General features: G+C 35.9%; 1 protein-coding gene across 1 annotated transcript in view; it reads right to left on the bottom strand.

Annotated features, from left to right (window-relative positions):
- CADM2 (cell adhesion molecule 2) overlaps nt 1-22,276 on the bottom strand; it is a 285,958-nt gene that overhangs the window by 117,857 nt on the left and 145,825 nt on the right. The window contains exon 6 of the mRNA XM_055570073.1: nt 17,395-17,485. Within this exon, the coding sequence (XP_055426048.1) occupies nt 17,395-17,485 (91 nt within the window). The remainder of the gene's footprint in view (nt 1-17,394; nt 17,486-22,276) is intronic.

Below are 22,276 nucleotides of genomic sequence, written 5' to 3'. Positions count from 1 at the left end.
TGTTATCAAATAATATATCTGATAAAATTATTAATTTATTTAAATATACCAGTGTGAAATATCAGAAAAAGAAAAATTCAATGAAGAGACAGTATACAGAGTTCTGAAGATAGAAAACAAAATTTTACATAATTTTGGAATAATAATAAAGGAAAACACAATAATAGGATAAAATAGGAGAGCCCTTGGGAAAATAAACATAACTTTTTGGAACCAGAAAATATATGGTGTAAATGAAAAGACATGTGAGGAATCAGTGAACTAAAATGGATTGGAAAGGGTGAATTTAATTCAGATGACCATTATACCTACTACTGTGGGTAAGAATCCCTTAGAAGAAATGGAGTAGCCCTCAAAGTCAAGAGAAGAGTCCAAATGCAGTACTTGGGTGCAATCTCATAAATGACAGAATGAGCTCCGTTCATTTCCAAGGCAAACCATGCAATATAAGAGAAATCCAAATCTATGCCCCAACCACTAATGCTGAAGAAGCTGAAGTTGAACAGTTCTATGAAGACTTACAAGACCTTCTAGAACTAACACCAAAAAAAAAGATGCCCTTTACATCATAGGGGACTGGAAAGCAAAAGTAGGAAGTCAAGAGACACCTGGAGAAACAGGCAAGTTTGGCCTAGGAGTACAAAATGAAGCAGTGCAAAGGCTAACATAATTTTGCCATGAGAACGCACTGGTCATAGCAAACAACCTCTTCTAACAGCACAAGAGATGACTTTACACATGGACATCACCAGATGGTCAATACTGAATTCTGATTGATTATATTCTTTGCAGCTGAAGATGGAGAAGCTCTATACAGTCAGAAACAATAAGACCAGGAGCTGACTGTGGCTCAGATCATGAATGCTTTATTGCAAAATCAGACTTAAATTGAAGAAAGTAGGGAAAACCACTAGACCAATCAGGTATGACCTAAATCAAATCCCTTACAATTATACAGTGGAAGTGAGAAATAGATTCAAGGGATTAGATTTGATAGACAGAGTGCCTGAAGAACTATAGAAAGAGGTTCCTGACATTACACAGGAGGCGGTGATCAAAAGCATCCCCAAGAAAAAGAAATGCAAAAAAGCAAAATGGTTGTCTGAGGAGGCCTTACAAATAGCTGAGAAGAGAAGAGAAGCTAACAGCAAATGAGAAAAGGAAAGATATATCCATCTGAATGCAGAGTCCCAAAGAATAGCAAAGAGAGATAAGAAAGCCTTCCTCAATGATCAATGCAAAGAAATAGAGGAAAACAATAGAATAAGAAAGACTAGAGATCTCTTCAAGAAAATTAGACATACCAAGGAAGCATTTCATGCAAAGATGGGCACAATAAAGGACAGAAACAGAATGGATCTAACAGAAGCAGAAGATATTAAGAAAAGGTGGCAAGAATACACAGAAGAACTATACAAAAAAGATGTTAATGACCCAGATAACCACAATAGTGTGATCACTCACCTAGAGCCAGATATCCAGTAATCTGATGTTAAGTGGGCTTTAGGGAGCATCACTAAAAACAAAGCTAGTGGAGGTGATGGGATTTCAGCTGAGCTATTTCAAGACCTAAAAGATAATGCTATTAAAGTGCTGCACTCAATATGTCAGCAAATATGAAAAACTCAGCAGTGGCCACAGGACTGGAAAAGATCAGTTTTCATTCCAATCCCAAAGAAAGGCAATGCCAAAGAATGTTCAAACTACTGCACAATTGTACTCATTTCATATGCCAGCAGAGTAATACTCAAAATTCTTCAAGCCAGGATTCAACAGGATGTGAACCATGAACTTCCAGATGTTCAAGCTGGATTTAGAAAAGGGAGAGGAACCAGAGATCAAATTGCCTACATCCAGTCAATCATCAAAAAAGCAAGAGAGTTCCAGAAACATCTATTTCTGCTTTATTAACTATGCCAAAGCCTTTGACTTTGTGGATCACAACAAACTGTGGAAAATTCCTAAGGAGATGGGAATACTAGACCACCTGACCTGCCTCCTGAGAAAGCTGTATGCAGGTCAAGAAGCAACAGTTAGAACCAGACATGAAACAATGGATTGGTTTCAAATGGGGAAAGGAGTATGTCGAGGTTGTATATAGTCAGCCTACTTATTTAACTTATATGCAGAGTGCATCATGTGAAATTCTGGGCTGGATCTAGCACAAGCTGGAATCAAGATTGCCAGGAGAAATAGCAATAACCGTAGATATGCAGATGACACCACCCTTATGGCAGAAAGCAAAGAGGAACTGAAGAGCTTCGTGATGAAAGTGAAAGAGGAGAGTGAAAAAGCTGACGTAAAACTCAACATTCAAAAAACTGAGATCATGGCATCCAGTCCCATCATTTCATGACAAATAGATGGGAAAACAGTGACAGACTTTATTTTGGGGGGCTCCAAAATCACTGCAGATGGTGATTGCAGCCATAAAATTAAAAGATGCCTGCTCCTTAGGAAAAAAGCTATGACCAACCTAGACAGCATATTAAAAAGCAGAGACTTTACTTTGCTGACGAAGGTCCATCTAGTCAAAGCTGTGGTTTTTCCAGTAGTCATATATGAATGTGAGAGTTGGATCATAAAGAAAGCTGAGTGCCAAAGAATCGATGGTTTGAACTGTGGTGTTGGAGAAGACTCTTGAGAGTCCCTTGGACTGCAAGGAGATCTAACCAGTCAATCCTCAAGGAAATCAGTCCTGAATATTCATTGGAAGGACTGATGCTGAAGCTGAAGCTCCAATACTTTGGCCACATGATGCAAAGAATCGGCTCATTGGAAAAACCCTGATGCTGGGAAAGATGAAGACAGGAGAAGGGGATGACAGAGAATGAGATGGTTGGATGCTATCACTGACTTCATAGACATGAGTTTGAACAAGCTCTGGGAGTTGGTGTGGACAGGGCAGCCTGGTGTTCTGCAGTCCTTGGGGTCTCAAAGAGTCAGACACAACTGAGTAACTAAACAACTGAATGAAAAGAGAGGAGAAACTCTCTTCATAGAGTCTAACCTATATCATAAGTACAGTTCTAGTCCTAAATAGGAAAAAAATAATAATGCAAGACCACCCAACTAATCAAATAAAAGACAAACTAGCCAAACAAACCAGATTGGAAACTAAACAGGTACAGCAGAATGGAAAAGTTGATAATTTCATTTGTTGTTTTGTTGTTTAGTCATAAATCCTGTCTGACTTTGTGGACACATGGACTGCATCCTGCCAGACTCCTTTGCCCATGGAATTTTCCACCCATGAGTATTAGGGTGGGTTGCCATTTCCTTTTCTAGGGTATCTTCCTGGCCCAAGGATTGAACCTGGGTCTCTTATGTCTCCTGCTTTGGCAAGAGGATTCTTTATCACTAGCACCAAATGAGAAAAGCTAAATTCAGTGCTAGAAGAAAGTTAAGAAATGCATATCCATCCAGCAATAAGGGAATGAGAAATTGGAAATTCAAGCATAGGGCAGGACTGGAGTTTTTTATAGAGAGATTGGAGCCAAGCAAGTGTCCAAGCTGAGAAAAGAACACAAAAGAACAGATTTACCAGATACATTAGAATACTTTTATTTAGGAAATGAGAAAAGCGAGAATGAAATCCAGTATGTCTGAGAGAAGTCAAAAGAAACTGATGTCATAGGAATGAAAAAGAATTTCTTTAAATATTAATTGACCTACATATTTACAGTTATATCACATCCAATATCTTGACCTCTCAGTTCCCCAAACTTCTCATTTCCAATAATCTTTTGTTAGCACTACTCAGCCATAACCCTGCACTAAACTTTGTCATTATCATTCCTTCACTTCCTTATATATTTCAGTTTTTTTCAATCTCAATCTCCCATCTTTTCAGCTCACTATTCAGTTCATCATCAAAGCCTCCAATCCTAACTACTGAGCCCACCATTTACCTTTATTTTCTGATCCCTTCCTAATTTTACCTCTGTCTTTCATTAGTATTACTATGCTATTAATACTTTTTTTCCTTTCCCATCCATGGTAGTTAACTGGTTAATTATCAGCCCTAATGAAACCAACTTTTCTATCTTCTCTGTCAGAATATCTAAACTAATTTAAAAAAAAAAATGAGTGAGAAGGTGAATGGCTTGTTTTAAAAATACTGTTCTTGAAATTATCATGGAAGAATGCACACAAAGAGCAATGAAAGGCGATTTTAAAGCAAAATAAATTTCATTACTGGGTCTTTGAGAATTTCATGACTAAAAAAATAGTTTTGTTTTTCTGATATGTGGAAATATGCTTCAAGAATTATCATAAATGACTAAAATATGATTATATCTACACATTTCGGCCTCTTCTAACTCTTTAACATAATATTTTAAATATTTATTTTTGCAAAATCTATATTTTGATACAGCTGGTATCATCAACTGTTAAGCTGGCTCTGTCCTAACATTTCAAATATTTAGGGCTGGAATAGTACAGTAAGCAAAGAGGGAAAAAAATGAAAAAAAAATGACTTGAAATTACACAGTTAAAGAAAATTCTTTAACTGCTTCTCCTTAAAATATGTAAATTTCCATTGTACTTCTAGCTTGTTGAAGTTATTTGCATCTCATTTAATAAATATGTCCTTGTGTATTTGTGCGTGCATGAGAGAAAGAGAGAGAGTAAAAGGGTTCTGTAGCTTTCTTCTTCATTGGTCTCTACTCTTTTTGATTTTAGACATCTTTGGGTGTTTTCTTCAATCTCTTGTTATATCCCTGCTATAACCCTTAATTCTTGCTCAGAATAAACATATTTCCCATAGTTGAAAAATTCTTTTCTATGAAAAGCAATTTTTCCCTTCTATTGCAGTTTGAGAATCCCAGTGATTCCTGTTGAAAGACTCAACAATGAAGTTCCCTTTCAAAAATCATCAGTATTTCTGCCTGATAGGGTCAAAGGTGTTTAATGTGGTGATGAATGAAGTCGGTTTGAAGCAGAAAATCCAGCCTGATTGTTTCATTAAATTGCAAGTTGAAAGTCTGATTCTGAATGTATCTACTCATGTAAATTCTGGAAATCAATGATTGTACTAATATAGTATCAAGTAGGAGGAATATCATTACATTAAAGATTCAATGTAGATGGGACAATATCATCAATGTTAACTTCATCATTAGACTTAAAATCTCAAGAGAAGATATAAAACGGATTTCTTCCATCCTGATTAATCTGAGCATATGCTACTTATTTCTGATTTTTTAAGGTACTTCTTGCCTACAAGTTTAGACGCTTGCAGTAGAAATAGAAAATAACCTATATGCAAGAGGTAAGTGCTCTTTAGACAACTTGAAAATAATGGCATTTTTTTAGAGTGCTTGTGAAATCCTGGACCACTTTTTACTGATAAGGTAGTGTTCACTGATTATTATTGTAACACTTTTGAGAAACAGAGAATTCACAATAGAAACTGTATAATTCCAGACAATTTGTGGCACAACAAATAAAAGAGTATCCCCAGAAAAGATAAAATTGCTATGATCCTAAAGAAATGACAGATTTTAGCACTGAAGGAAAAATATTCAAAATTGTGATAAATGCTTAAGCTAATCTCTCAAGGACTTTGTGCTAAAGCAAAACAATTACCAATCCCTTGTCTACACTTAACATTTTTTCCCCCGCTTTGGTAAACACAGAATATTAATTCCTGGTTAAAAGATCAAGAAATCTTGAGTAAACATTCATTCCCTCATCCAAACAATAATAAGAACCTCTGTGTATGTATATTAAGCTTAAAATCACTATGATATTTAAAAAAAATATTTTCTTAAGAAAATAGTCAATGTCTTTGAAACTTAGTAATTCCTAGAAACTTCCTTTGACTAAGACAGACTTTGGAACATTTTCATGTTGTTTAAATCAAGAACTTATGAGTCTGAGTTTCTCAGAATCTGTCACTTTCTCAACCTGTGTATAGTATAAAATCAATTTGATACCCTATGAAATGTATCTATAAGCATTCTATTCAGTCAGATGTGTGAAAATCATTCAGATTAAAGGGCATGTTGCCATGAGAGGGTCCTATTTTCCATATAAGAGTTACTTTACAATCCGTTACTTTCACTACTATAAAATTGTGCTAATTACCCTTATGAGATCTAATACTTATGTTAAACACTGTGTCACCATTACAGAACTGCTTCTGCTCCATGACTTATTTCTTTGCTAATATTAAAACCAATGGTCTTGGAAAAGTAAAAGTGCACATCATTTATCTGGTAACTGGGGAATTAAATCCTCCATGTAAGTAAATGCTGGGGATAATTGAAATTTAAGATGAAAACATTTGCAAGTATATTTTAATCATTTGAATGAAATCCTTCTCAAAGGATGAAATTTTTCTGCATTATTAATCATAACATACTTAGTGCCATTCAGTTGGTTTTTTGGAGCTAAGATCTCTTCAGTTAGAACACACATTTTTGTGTACTGATAGTTTTAGAGGAACTAAAATGCTCAGGATTTAGCTTGTTCTTTTCCTGATTGTCCCCAAAACCTAGTTTCACCACAGTTGGGGTTAATGTAACATTTTTCAAATCCTACAGGAAAAAATATATTTTACAACTTTACATGATGCATAAGCATATGTACAAGAAATAAAAGCTTGTTCTTTTCCTATTCGATTTCATTCATATTTTTCTGTAATAGCTTATGGAAAAACCCAAACAAACTTTTTGGCCAGCCCAATATTATTTTTCCATTGTATTTTTGGCTTTTAAAAAGGATTTTTAGGCTTCCCTGGTGGCACCAGTGGTAAAGAATCCACCTGCCAATGCAGGAAATATAAGATCCATGAGTTCATTCCCTGAGTCGAGAAGATCCCCTGGAGTAGGAAATGGCAACCCACTCCAGTATTTTTGCCTGGAAAGTTCCATGGACAAAGAAGCCTGGCAGGCTACAATCCATGGGATTGGAAAGAGTCGGACATAATGCAATCCAGTTTTTAAATCTGAAGTATATTTAATTCACAATGTTCTGTTAGTTTCAAGTGTACGCCTGTCAGAATTTAAAAGTGGGGGGTGGTGGTTAAAATTAATCTGATGACTCATTAATATGTCACTATTTGAAAGTTCGAATTTGTGACCTACTGTGAGTTCCTATGGTCTCTTGGTCTTTTTGTGCCTATGTGCAGTACGCAATATACTCAGTTGCTCAGTCATGTCTCTGCAACCCCATGGACTGTAGCCCACCAGGCTCTTCTGTCCCTGCAACCATCATTTCTTGCATCTCCTGCATTGGCAGGTGGATTTTGTACCACTAGAGGCACCTGGGAAAGCCCCTTTGTCCCTAAACTGGAAACCTATTATCGTTTTAATCTTGTTTCTTTGTGGTCACCTATGTTCATCTGTGTACTGTAATTTTGAGTGGTAGTGCTGAAGTCCATCACAGCTCACCATTTTAGGAAAATCTGCTGATCACAAGTCACAAGAGTCTGTCCTTTTATCCTGCCTTTTTTATTTTGTCTCTCTCTCTGCTTTCTCCTTTTCTTAAACTTTCCCAGAGATTTCTGGTACTTTGTATTTGAAAGAGTTCAGCTTTCAAGGCTATCAACAATCACTGACAGATTCTCCTCATTCTAATTGGAGGCATTTGTACATGTTCATATTTTCTACAGTTTGGGAACTTGCTGTTTAAATTTTTTTCAAATTTTGAACTTCAGAGGTTCCTGAATGATTAAAGTTATATTTAGAAAAGTGAGTCACTATATACCATACTGTGTTAAAACACATATACAGCAAGAAAATTTCTTTAGGTCATTCAAATAAATGGCTTTTAACATTATAAAAATTTTCTCAGTTGCACCATTAATTGAAATAATACTAAATATATTCAGTGATTCTGAGTTAATTCACATTTTGCTCTCTACATTTATTTGCAGAAATTATAGTCAAGAGATTTACCACAAGCACAAAGTAATGCATTTCAGAGTAAGCTAACTGGTGATCACCAGAAGGATATTATTAATAACTCTAGCTTTATGACACAAATAATATTATGGGGAAAAATGCAAAAAGAAAAAGCAATTCTTATTGAATGGCACTTGTTGAGTAATGGGTTAACATGCTTTTTAATCAAGGATGAAGTATAATATTTCAACTTTTATACATTAAGAGTGATTTTTGTTTCTACATTTTTTTCTACAATTACCATTTTGATGACTGTTTTATATAAACACAAAGGCAGTGTTTACAGAGCTTTAAATAAAGGGTAAAATGCTTAGATGCAATCTCATAATTAATATATCAAAAAAACAGATTTTAAAGTCCATGAGCTCAAAAATCTAATCAAGTAAATGACAACATCACTCCACAATGTGGTCTTTTTTTTTTTTTTTAAACTTTACATAACTGTATTAGTTTTGCCAAATATCAAAATGAATCCGCCACAGGTATACATGTGTTAAAAGTAGTAAGGATGCTTTAGTGTTGGAGTTTTCCACTGAACATTTACATAATCCCTCAAAATAATTGGGTTTTTGTTGCAAGAAAATTGCTTACCTGGAAATGTTCAAAAGTACATTTCCTCTATGGATCTATAATCATGATTCTGCAGCTCTTGTGCGACTTTCATGAGACATAGGCTCATTTAATTGAAAATGATTGAGTGCCCAGCACACCACAGATGCCCAGCCTAAATAACAGCAGTGGAGATTACCAGGAGTCAGCTTCTTGTTTCAAAAACAAAACCAAATATATTCGGTCTCATTTCCAAGATAACCACTTGTGTGTTTCCAGAGCGTCAATGTGTGATTAAATTTTGAAGCCATGAGATGGAAGCAAAAGACCATATGGGCCTCAGAAAAGTAACTCATGTGAAAAGGACAGCACATGGATATATATATATTTAAATTATGAGCACTTAGAACTAATTACCCAGTATTATTTCTTTAAAACACTTTAGAAAAAAACTGATTATACTGCCTTTAATTTTTAATTAATTAATTGAGACAAGTTTATATCTCTCTAGATATCAGGACACAAAGTGGGGAAGAAAAAAAAAAAAAACGATTTAAGTGCTCTGTAACATTTATCACTGAAGGGCTGACTGTGAGTTTGTAAATGAGTTCCTCATTATGTTTATTACACCAATTATTTTGGTGACATATTAAGCATTGCTTTTAGCAAGAAAGACTCACTTTGGGGGAGTGTTCTCTTTGAGCTTCCTGCTTATTGTAGTCAACCCCTGAGGCTGTGCATTGTAGTCCAATATATTGGTATTATCTTTGCATTGGTATTGTTTTGTAGTTACGATGTGCAGGCCTAATCATTTCAAATATATAAAATTAAGAGCGTAATATAGTTAGCTTTTTAAAAACAAACATATTTGATAATGGACTTACTATGTATATAATCATAAAATCTAGGCAGAACTATTTAGATATATGTAGAAATTCTTTATATAATATTTGGATATGCCAATGCAGGTTTCATTCATAACTGCTAATCTTCTGTAATTAACTAAAACATAGGCATTCCTAAAGTTTATAAGAACTTTCTCATTCTTGTCAACTTCACTGGGTTATCCTGAAAAGCCAGCATGACAGAAGTGAAAATACTGTGAAAATAAGAAAATGTAACCATCAGTAATGTTAAAATTTTTTAAATGTGTTTTTGTAATCCCCATTCTATCATTTATTTACTGTGTGACTAGAAAAGGTCATATAGCCTCCACAAGGCTCACTGTCCTTATCTATAAAATGAAAGCAGTCTAAGGGTCTTTGTAAATCTTTTACAACAGGATAATTTTGTGGTTAAAATAAGACTAGCATAAGGGAACTGGGAAACTTATACTAGAAGGAGGCTTTATACATCGTAAACCCTGGATTATCAACCACTCATGAACCATATTATTCATTTAGTCTTGGTTTCTTAAAACCTTCCAGATCTCTTTAGCTTTCTCTCAAACTAGCTAACTGGTTAATCTCTTTCATCCCAGCTGAACTTCTTCATAGCATAGACTTTTCCACTTTGGGGAACCAGAACTCATTCTCTACTCATTCTAGTCCTTTCCAATTTTTCTAAGTGTTTTTTCTACCATAACAGTATGGAGGGGCTATTCTGTGTCCCAGGACTTTCTCATTTCTAGCCACATTTTACTCCTTAACAACTATTCATGCCTCTGTCTTTCTTCTCTATAGCTCATTATTATTATCATTATTACTATTATTAAACCTCAACAAAACTGCCATGCTGCCTGCCAGTTTTGCCATGACTTTAGTTTGGATTCCTTTGCTGTTCAAACATGCTTTGAAAAGTCACAGATCATCATCCTAGGATGTGTTTATTCTGCTTATTACCTTGAATATCAGAACCATGGAAGAAGTGTGAGATAATAACTCTGTTCCCAGGGTTGCCATAGTAGCCCAGTATCAGCATATGTATTAAATACATAATTAAGACTTCTAAGTTTAAAAGTTGGTGAGGTACACTATGTATTTTTGACAAAATAATAACTTCTCATCCTCATGGCTATTACTTATTATGAAATTACTTGGAGGCTGAAAGTGCTTTAAATATGAAAATATATGTGCAATTTGTTTATAAGGTTTTATTTTCTAATTTTAGAGAATAAAAAATACTTGGTGTATTTACATTGGCAAACTATGGGCTTTGGGGTAAAAATGATAGGTTTATATGGATTCACTATAATAAATGTACCGCTGCCATGAGGGATGTCATACTTGGTGTATTTACATTGGCAAACTATGGGCTTTGGGGTAAAAATGATAGGTTTATATGGATTCACTATAATAAATGTACCGCTGCCATGAGGGATGTCAATAGGAGGACAGGTTGTCCATGAGTGGGGATGAAGGTCACATGGGAAATCTGCACTTGCCACTCAATTTCACTGTGAACCTAAAAAGTAAAGTTTATTAACTAAAAAAAATTGATTTGATTATGTGACTTTTTCAAGACCACTCTGGCCACAGATATCTACAGATTTATAATTCAAAGTTACTTCTATTTCTCTTTCTACCACTCACACAGCTTTTTCTGCCCCAGAGCATGATAACTTAGGCATTATATCTGAACATAAACATAGACCTAGATGATTATTTAGTAGGCTTTCTATAGTACAGATGGGAGGAGAGAGACAATTATTGTGTATTCAACATCTATTAGGCATTAGGTCAAATCATATTAAATTGTTATCACTATAGATCATATTCTTTTTCTCAAAATTTGGGGAAGAAAAATCAAAATGGAGCCTGTATTGCTGACAGAGCTCCCTAAAGTGGAGCCAGGAGGCTATTAAGAAGTGTGGCTTTTACATATCTCAGCCTGAATGGGATCTAACCTTTTGATCTGTTATTGTCCTAGTTAATGTATACAGACCATCAGCTAGAAACTCAGGATAATTATTGGATCCATATCCTAAAATAACTTGTAGCAGCCTATCTACTTATTCAACTATCCTAAAATAATACGTGTTTAAGTACAATTATTTCCTGATTCACATCAGAATCAATTACAGTTCTCACCAGGCAACTTTTAACAGCCTCGTGGCTTTTTGGCTTTAGAAGCCCCTGATTCTTTCTTTTCACCTGAACACTCTTTTGGTTTAACCAGAATCTCTGTCTACTGAATTGCAATTTCTAAGATCCCAAATAAACTATTTTATTATTTGCAGCCTTCTGCACTGTTTTTCAGTTGACAAATTCAAATTTTGTTCTGTTTTGGGGTAGAACATTTCATTTTGCATAAATTGCTTTCTTTAACTCCTGGTTGTTTTCCTTATTTCTTTGGGCTGTGATTGGATTAGTTGACAGGAAATAATCTGTGATTTGTAAAAAGGTACAAATTAGACTGAAGGGAAAAAAAAAAAACAGATGATATAAAACTGTTTTGCCTTAATGTACATCACATTTTTAAATCTCTGTTATGCTAACAGGACAATGCACCAGTACCTTCTTAACAGATTCCTTCTTAAATTCTAGATCATTTTGAAAATGGATGTGTTCCTCTAAGCATTCCCTTAAAACACCTCACTATAACATGTGATCTGTCTTCTTAAGGATTAAAATCTTTCCTCTTGTACAGAATAGCAATGGTATGTGCAATGCAATTACATATACTACAGTCATACCAAGAACATAAAAAAATCATGGTTACCAGAGGAAAAACAATAAATACAACATAAACAGAATGCTGGAGATATGGAAAAATTTATCAATACTTATAATTATTTTCTTTTATAGAATAAATACCAAATATACATTTATTTGGCCTACTTATTAGAGTCTTTTAGACATTTGATTAAAATGAATGATGATTCTTTAGCTATAGCATGTAGAGGGCAACCCCACACCATTTAAAGTCATAATTTTGATATAATATAACAGCTTTTTTTCCACCTGTACTTCTATAAATGGAGAACAGTGCTGCCTGAAAGCTGTCTGGGAATTCAGCCAAGGAAAGAAGAGGTTGCAAAAACTCTAGGGACTTGAAAGAAAAGTAGCTGGCATTAGCTTGGTCCTCACTTTAAACTAAAATTAAAATAAAAGACAGACATGTACAGTAATCTCTCTTTTAAAGAAAGAATAGAATGCCTCTATAGTAATGTCAAGTGGAACAATTTGATCCTGGCCCAAGTTATGCAGCTGTTCCACAGGAAAATAGCAAAGGCTTCAGTCCAAAGCAGGCAAATAAGGCATGATTGTTCATAAACAGTCACTGGGGCCCTCACATTTAGAACAAAGAAAACAGCATTAGCATACAGGAGGCCAGGTTAGGAACATGAGTTTTAGTATGAGATGAGTCGCACCATTGTTTTGTGACTTATACAAAAAGCAGTGGTGTGTTTTTTGTCTATCAACTTGCCTGATAGCCATTAATTGATTCCTTCTTTAGGAAATCATATATTGGTCAAATATTTTTAAGAAACAATAAAGATTTGTTCATGGGTTAAAGAAATCATTGAAGTCAGCAACAAAATGTGAAGAAATCATAGATTTATTATCCACTCCTGATTCTCACCTGCTCATTAAAGGGGGATCAGATAAATGGTAATAATAACAGAAATTAGGTACTTCAGGAGTCAATTAGAAGCTTAGAAGCTAAGGCACAATGTTGCTTCTCAGTGAATCCAAGATAACAGAATGAGGAATCAGGTGTAATGGAGACCTTTGTGATTAACAGAATAAAATAGGAAATTCTAACCTGACTCTTGGGTAAATGTGATATTACAACTTCATTTTTACTCATACTCTTTACAGGCTCTTTCGATCCTATCTTAAAATATGAACAGCCTCTCTACTATTATTTTTATTTTAAAACTTTTGTTTGATGCGGCGTTCTTTTCTCAGCCCTTTTCAATTTTCATGATTCGTTTTCTAAAATGGGTTGTCTTCTCATTTTCTTTGCCTTCCCATCACCTAACTCCCTGATTGTTGCTGTTATTGTTCTGTCACTAAGTTGTATCTGTCTCTATGTGACCCCATGGGCTGCAACATAACAGGCTCCTCTGTTTTCACGATTTTCCGCAGTTTGCTCAGATTCATCACAACTGAGTTGCTAATGCTAGCTAACCACCTAATCCTCTGCTGCCCCCTCCTCCTTTTGCCTGCAGTCTTTCCCAGCATCAGAATCTTTTCCTGTGAGTCGGCTCTTCGCATCAGGTGGCCAATTTTGGAGCTTTAGCAACAATCCTTCCAGTAAATATTCAGAGTTCGTTTCCTTTAGGATTGACTGGTTTGATCTCCTTGCAGTCCTAGGGACTCTCAAGAGTCTTCTCCAGCACCACAATTCTAAAGCATCAGTTCTTCTTTGGCACTTAGCCTTCTTTATAGTCCAGCTCTTAAATACATACGTAACTACTAGAAAAACCATAGTTTTGACTATAATAACTCTCTGATTAATCCATTTCAGTTTGCTTTCTATTCTATTTGCTCTAGTGAGACTTGTTTTCTTCATAATCAGAAATAGTATTCTCTGTTTCTTTTTTTTTTTTTTTTTGGTCCTATCTGCCTCATCTGGCATTGTTGGAGATGGAATGTAAACTAGAGAGGCTAGCAATGGGACTGTCTTTAAAGATGCTAATATCTTCATTTGTTGGAAATGATAGTTACTTTGAAAATGCAGAAGAGTGGATTTTAACATAATTAGGACTCAAGAGAAGTAGTGGTCTAAAGGCAAAAAGGAGTCAGAGAATTTGGCTATACCTTTAATGTCAATGGCCTGAAGGTCTACAAGGAAAGAAGATGGTAAAAGAGAGTTGGGAATAAGAATATAATACAAGTGAATAAGTCAATGTACATTTACTTTTGGGCCATAGCATATAGAATAAAACAGTATGATCTATAATGATAAAGACTGAATATAATAATCATTTTAACCCATACGGAGCTTAGGAGCTAATTGCTCAGAAGATACTATACTAATTAGATAATTTTTTATATGACTGTAAACTATGCTAGAAATGGTCAGCTTGGTAGGAATTTGGCAAGTTTCCAGGATGGGCACAAATACAGAAGAAAGCCTGATACAAAAAAAATAGCAACAGTGAAATGTGTCTTGAGATGAGCCAGTTCTTCACCTTCAAGCATCCAGAGCTTCAACGTCAGTGCTGCTCATTATAGTAGGGCTGATCCTAATTTTTCAAAAGTGACTTTGACTAATATGTGACAATTTAGACTCAGAAATTGAAATAGCAGAAAATAGCTGAAGAAATGTAATCTTTGGGCAATGATTGAACTAAGTTTAAATCCTGACTCATCCATTTAAAATCTGGATGGATTGGGAAAATTGGTTAACACTGAGCTTTAGTTTTCCTTTCTGTAAAATGAGAAGCCTTCTTATTTCCATTAGTGATAGCAAAGTGATATTAATCAGGATCTTTCTGAGAAAGATGATATTTTCTATTTCTTATAATTCTGGGGCCTTTTTATTTTTAAATAAAATAAATATATGAGATTATTGTTTTTCATTCATCTGCAGTACAAAGGATTATTGCATATCCAAGCTTATTTCCAGGTAACTGAAACAGAGACCCACAATAAGGCACTTTTATTCAACCATATCTGAGCTGAGGAAAATGGATTACTCACGTAGCTAACTACATAGATCACAACATAAGTATTCACCAAAAAGAAAAAAAAAAGATAGTGAAAGTGGATATAGAATTAAAGAGAAAACCATTGACAGGTAACTAGATGCTATTTGAGCAGGAATGTATTAATTCCCAAACATTCTATATATTATACTTCCCATCTTCACCTCATTTAATTGCCTAAGTTGTACACATATTCTACATGTACACATATGTACTTTGGGGCAGAACTATGGAGAGAAGGTAAAAGTCAAACTCCTTTGCTATGCCCTGATCCTGATCATATTTCTTTATCATATCTTCAAATGCTGACCTCTGAGGTTACAGGAGAAACAGAAGCAAAAGAGAGAGACAGGGAGAAGGGAGGGGGGAGAGATGGGAAAAAATAATCAAAAGGAACAAGAGAGGAAATGGAAGGAAAAGTTAGGAAAGAAGCTCTGGTATGAGAAATACAGAACTGGCAGTAAAGAAATTGGATTTCGTTATGTCTAAAGCAGACTAGAGTTGATTACATTTCTTTCTTAGTTAAAGTACTGAGTGATTAAGTGAAAGTCACAGTCAAGTCCAACTCTTAGAGTCCATGGAATTCTCCAGGCCAGAATACTGGAGTGGGTAGCCTTCCCCTTCTCCAGCGGATCATGACAACCCAGAGATCAAACCCAGGTCTCCTGCATTGCAGGCGGATTCTTTACCAACTGAGCTATGAGGGAAGCCCCTAAAGTGCTGAACTTATAGCTAAAAGCTCTGCTGTAACTGTAATACTGAAAGGCAGTCACATTTAGATAGCACACTATCTAAATGTGACTTTTAGTTGAAATAGTTGTTAGTTGAAATAGTTGATAGTTAAAAAGTGTTTTCTATAAGCAATTTAAGCTTATCAGTGGTAGGAACTATGAAAGTGAAATGCACAGGATATATAGAGTAAAGCTACTTTGAAAAAAAACTCCTCTCTTTCAAGACTTAAAATGCCTTAAATGTTTCTTAAAATAAAAAATAGATAAATTTGCAAAATGTTCTTTAAGTCAGTATATTTTTAATCTTTAGAAAATAATTACTGGAAGACAGAACAGTTCTAAAATATTAATTCTGTGACAACAAAAGCATGATTTCACATAGTGTGTTAAAAAGTATAAGACAATAAAATTCAGGAAGCTGAAATTTGAGGCTTCTGTATTAAAATTACTTTAGAAAAGTTCTACATGTGTTACTATGAAATCTACACTTAAATATAAATGTTATTCGAAACAAATTTTTAGTAAATAAGTTTGATTTGCACAAAAACTATCCCATACAGTTATATATGTTTCTTGTTGTTGTTTAGTCGCTAAGTTGTTTTTGACTCTTTAAGAGTCATGGATAGTAGCCTGCTAGGCTTCTCTGTCCATGGGATTTCCCAGGCAAGAACCCTGGAGTGGTTAGCCATTTCCTTCTCCAAGGGATCTTTCTGAATCAGTGATGGAACCAGCATCTCCTGTATTGGCAGGTGGATTCTTTACCACCTGGGAAGCCTATAGTTACATACAGAGAACAATTAAATTACTCCTATTAAAATTTAAACAGAAATGCAAATCAATGGAAATATCTTAAAAGATCAAACAAATGACTTTCAGTTCCAAGTAGAGTGTTACCACAGAGTGATCAAAGCACTTTCCAAAGAAATAATCCTTATTTGATATTCCATACTTTAATTTTCTATTAATATATTTTCTATTGATATATTTCCAAGAGTTAACTGTTTATAAACATGAATGTCAAACATAAAATTTTAGAGTCAAAGTGATGTTAGAACTCATTATTCTAACAATGAAATCTCTTTTTAATTGAAAATGTTCAGTCTGTGACCCTTTCATTCACATTACCTCCAATTATAACACATCAACAAATTATGCCTCATGGGGTTACATTAAAAGTGTAGATTTGATTTCTCTATGAAAATGATTTTCCATGTAACTAAAACATGGACATATTTTGAGGATTCAATATTTTCAGAGCTTTTCATGAGAGAATTAAGTTCAGCATATGTAACTTCTTTCAATCTGGTGATGTAAAAACAGTGATTGATGAAGTCTATACTCCTTTCAAGTTGAAATAGTGGGGGGAAAAAAGGGGAAAGAAATCTCAGTTGGAAATCTTCCCAGAAATTTCAATAAATGATAAAATACAAGACCAATCTTCCACAGACACTTAATGAAGACATGGTTCAGGCGGCTTTTTTTTTCTGAGATCATTTTGCCCAGCAAGAAAAGACACAAATTGTGGATTTCTGCAGTTAAAGCCTGCAATCAAAGAAAGATAGAATAAAAAGTAAAAAAATTTATTGCTCATTATATCACTTACAGTGGTTTTCCTTTGGATTCACAAGTCAAAATTAAAGGCTGTCCTTCTTGTGGAAAAGGAGTAGATGGTATAATCTTAACTGATGGTGTATCTAGAAAAAAAAAGAATATTAAGAAAGGTCATTAAACACATGTAAAGCTATATATTTAATAACTGTGCATCAGGGTGTATGTTCAAAACATTTCTTATAATTGTATATATTTATAAAAGGTCTCTTAGTGAAATAGGGTTTGAAGTTTAAGAAGCTACCGTCCTGTCCAGGAAAAGCTTACAAAAATATCTGAGTATCTTATAAGGGCCATTGCTGTATTATTTCTGAAATCTGAATTTAAAAGTGAAATTGCAAAATAGTTCAGATGAATATCAAGCATTTCATACAATTGTTTCTTCAACTATTATAGATGGCTATGAATACTATTATTATGGACTGAATGCATTTATGTGCATTTGAATAACAACACTCTCATTGTTGCAGGAATACCAAGGACTCACAATAAGAAACCCTAAAAGAACTTGAGACCACTGTCTCACAAAAATTATGCAGAATCTTTTTGAAAATGCAGTGATGCAGCCCTTACCACACACTGTTTGCTTTAAAGTACAGTTAATAAAGTATCTGAAATAGTTATTTAAAACATTAATAAAAATTAAAATTTTGTTGTATATGCTATAACATAATTGTTAGAAAGTTATTTCCATTTAACAATAAAATCATCCTTGGTGGAAGAAGATACAAAAATACCTTGAGACTTTATATTTATAACTTTTATGTCATGTCAGTCATTTCAGTCACTCAGTAGTGTCTGACTCTTAGCGACCACATGGACTGCAACATGCCAGCCTTGGTCCATCATCAACTCTCAGAGCTTGTTCAAATTCATACCCACTGAGTTATGTCATGTAATGTCCTTTAATCAATCAGTCACTGTTTTTACATCATAATTACATTATGGAATCAATCAGGCTCATTTCTTTATGAGACATTGCTGGCCCTAGCTTTGTGTGGCTCCCAGTCAGCATGGAACTCTCTCCTTTTGTTTCCATATCCTTAACAATAAACAAAGTAAGCTATGAATGCTCCATGGACTCACAGCTATTCTCACCCTTCCCTTAGTTGTGAACTATCCTTAGGTTATATCCATACTCTGACTTTGATGGCAATTAAATAAGTATCAATCAATTGGGTACTTTTTAGGTTATTTATCTTATTCAGGAAAGTATTATTCAGATTTGTCCTTAGAGAACAACGAACTGAAATTATAAAAAGAAAGAGGAAAGTGAAAGAGGAGAGTGAAAAGGCTGACTTAAAACTCAACATTCAAAAAACAAAGAACATGACATCTGGTCCCATCACTCCTTGGCAAATAAAGGGAGAAACAATGGAAACAGTGACAGACTTTATTTTCTTGGGTTCCAAAATCACTGCGGATGGTGACTGCAGCCATGAAACTAAAAAATGCTTGCTCCTTGGAAGAAAAGCTATGAACAGCCTGGACAGTATATTAAAAAGCAGAGACATTACAGACAAAGGTCCATCTAGTCAAGGCTATGGCTTTTCCAGTGGTCATGTATGGATGTGAGAGTTGGACCCTAAAGAAAGCTGAGCGCCGAAGAATTGATGCTTTTGAACTGTGGTGTTGGAGAAGACTCTTGAGAGTCCCTGGGACTGCAAGAAGTTCAAACCAGTCCATCCTAGAGGAAATCAGTCCTGAGCATTCATCGAAAGCATTGATGCTGAAGCTGAAACTCCAATACTTTGGCCACCTGATGCGAAGAGCTGATTCATTTGAAAAGACCCTGATGCTGTGAAAGATTGTAGGCAGGAGAAGAAGGGGACAGCAGAGGATGAGATGGTTGGATGGCATCACCAACTTGATGGACATGAGTTTGAGTAAGCTCCGGGAGTTGGTGATGGACAGGGAAGCCTGGCGTTCTGCAGCCCATGGGATCACAAAGAATCGGACATGACTGAGTGACTAAATTGAACTGATCTCATCCTCTGTCTTCCCCTTCTCCTTTTCCTTCTGCCTTGAATCTTTCCCAGCATCGGGGTCTTTTCTAATGAGTCAACTCTTCACATCAGGTGGCCAAAATACTGGAGCTTCAGCTTCATCATCAATCCTTCCAAAAATATTCAGGATTGATTTCCTTTAGGATTAACAGATTTGATTTCCTTGCAGTCCAGGGGACTCTCAAGAATCTTCTCCAACACCACAGTACAAAAACATAACTTCTTTGGTGCTCAGCCTTCTTTATTGTCCAACTCTCATATCAATACATGACTACTGGAAAAACCATGGCTTTGACTAAAAGACGTTTGTTGGCAAAGTGTACCTCTGTGTGTATCTGTGATAATTAATTTTACATATCTACTTGACTGCACCATGCTGTATCCAGATATTTGACCAAACATTCATTATTCTGAGTGTTCTAGTGAGTGTTTTGGGAAGCAATTAACATTTCAATCAGTAGACTGAGTAAAGCAGATTTCTCTCCATAATATGGGTGAAGCTTATCTGATAAAATTAAGGCCTGAATAGAACAAAAAGGCTATTGTTGTTCAGTCGCTTAGTTAGGTCTGGCACTTTGTGACCCCCATGGACTGCACCACATCAGGCTTTCCTGTCCTCCACTATCTCCCAGAGTTTGCTCAAAGTTACATCCACTGGATTGAGTCCATGATGCCATCCAAATATCTCATCCTCTGTTGCCTGCTTCTCCTCTTGCTCTCAATCTTTTCCAGAATCAAGGTCTTTTCCAATGAGTTCGCTCTTCACAAAGTATTTGGCCACCACATACTTTGGTGGCAAAAGTACTGGAGTTTCAACTTTAGCATCAGTCCTTCCAATGAATATTCATGGTTGATTTCCTTTAGGACTAACTGGTTTGATCTCCTTACATTCCAAGAGACTCTCAACAGTCTTCTCTAGCACCACAATTTAAAAGCATCAATTCTTCAGTGCTCAGCCTTCTTTATGGTCCAACTCTCACACCTGTACATGACTGATAGAAAAACCACAGCTTTGACTAGATGGACCTTTGTCAGCACAGTCATATCTCTGCTTTTTAATATGCTGTCTAGGTTGGTCATAGCTTTTCTTCCAAGGAGCAAGCATCTTTTAAATTCCTGGCTGTAGTCACTAACTGCAGTGATTTTGGAGCCCAAGAAAATAAAATCTTTCACTGTTTCCATTGCTTCCCCATCTATTTGCCATGAAGTGATGGAACTGGATGCCATTATCTTAGTTTTTTAAATGATGAGGTTTAAGGGTGACCCTCCCACAAATAGGAGATAATTCTTCCTGACAGCATTTGAGCTTGCACATCAGTCTTTTTCTTTCTGCAGGTCAAGGTGAAATAGCTGCTCTTCCTGGGACTTGAGCCTACTGACTCTCAGACTAGAACTATAGCATCATCTCTTCTGGTTTCTCTAGACCTTTGGACTCACACTGGAATTGAGGCAGGAGATAGGTGGGATCCAGGCAGAACAGTTTCTCCCTTGTGGACAGAAATTTATAATAGCAGAAACTCTGTAAATGCAGGATGATGGAGGAGGCTGGGCCCTGCCTAAGTAGGAGAAAAAAGATGATATATTTCTCATTCTCAAAGTCAAGGTGACTTCCATGACTACACAAGTGAAGAAAAGCTCCTTGGAGGTCAAAAAGGGAGGAGGTATCACCTCATAGTGATGTCAACTACCCATAAGCCTCTTCATTACAATCCATCTTGGCTAAGAGAGGAGCATCCATAAATGGGAGGTTCCTAAGGTATACAAAATGCAGACTCACAACCAGGCAAATCAAAATAACTGGAAAAGGAAACCTGGAAAAAAAGGCCCCATAAAGTGACTGAAACCACCATGAAGGTACAACTGTCTCTCTGAGTCCACCATTTGTCTATCCACACACCTGTACTCTTTTTCCTCCTAATAAATATTTCACTTATTTCACTACTTTTCCTCTTCTTGGGAATTCTTTTTTCTGCTAAGTCAAAGGGTCAGGGCCTTGTCACTGACTACTAGTCTATTGGCTAGGGTTCTGTGCTCTTATCATTGTGATCCAACCTCAATATCTGGCTGGGAACTGAAGCCCTTCTTCAAGCCACTGCATGCCAAGGCCACCCAAAATCAGAACTAAGTCATCAGCTCTTCTGGGTCTCTAACTCACCAATTCAGCCTACACATTTCAGAATGTGTACTGTTTCTCTGTAGAATCCTGACAAATATAAAATCCTTATAAACATACTCTGAGATATTTATTTTATGGGGAATGACCTCAGGGTGCATTGGAAAGACAGGAATAGAAGGAAGTAGATCAAGCGTGTGTTATTGAGCCGACTACACCGTAGGCACTTGGCATTCAGTCCTGCTGTGGAACTCAGACAGATTTGGGCATGCTGCAAAGTCATCCCACTTGATGGATAAGGGAGAGGAGTATTTAGGGAATATTGACCAATACTCATTAGAGATTGTTTCAGGATTTCTGGGGGTGTTAGTTTCCTGGCACCCCTGGTCTACACAGTGCACAGGAATGGTGTGTATCAAAAGGATATGGGTGTCCTCCCAGTATCTTCCTCTATGAGGTAAAATACATAGTAGCAAGGAGCTGCTAGACGAGAGGAAAACAGAATATAATTTCATTTCTCTTAATTCTAAGTAATTTATTAGAGGCATTTCCCTGGCAGCTCAGCTGGCAAAGAATCTTCCTGCAATGCAGGAGACCCTGGGTCAATTCCTGGGTTGGGAAGATCCCCTGGAGAGCTACCCAACCAGTATTTCGGGGCTTCCTTGGTGGCTCAGATGGTAAAGAATCCACCTGCAATGTGGGAGACCTCAGTTTAATCCCTGATTTGGGAAGATCCCCTGGAGGAGGGCAAGGCAACC

Source organism: Bubalus kerabau, chromosome 2 (genome assembly GCF_029407905.1).
Source record: "Bubalus kerabau isolate K-KA32 ecotype Philippines breed swamp buffalo chromosome 2, PCC_UOA_SB_1v2, whole genome shotgun sequence".
In the NCBI taxonomy this organism is placed as follows: domain Eukaryota; kingdom Metazoa; phylum Chordata; class Mammalia; order Artiodactyla; family Bovidae; genus Bubalus; species Bubalus kerabau.
The sequence above is the reverse complement of the archived record's forward strand: the minus strand, read 5'-3'. Positions and strand labels throughout refer to the sequence as shown.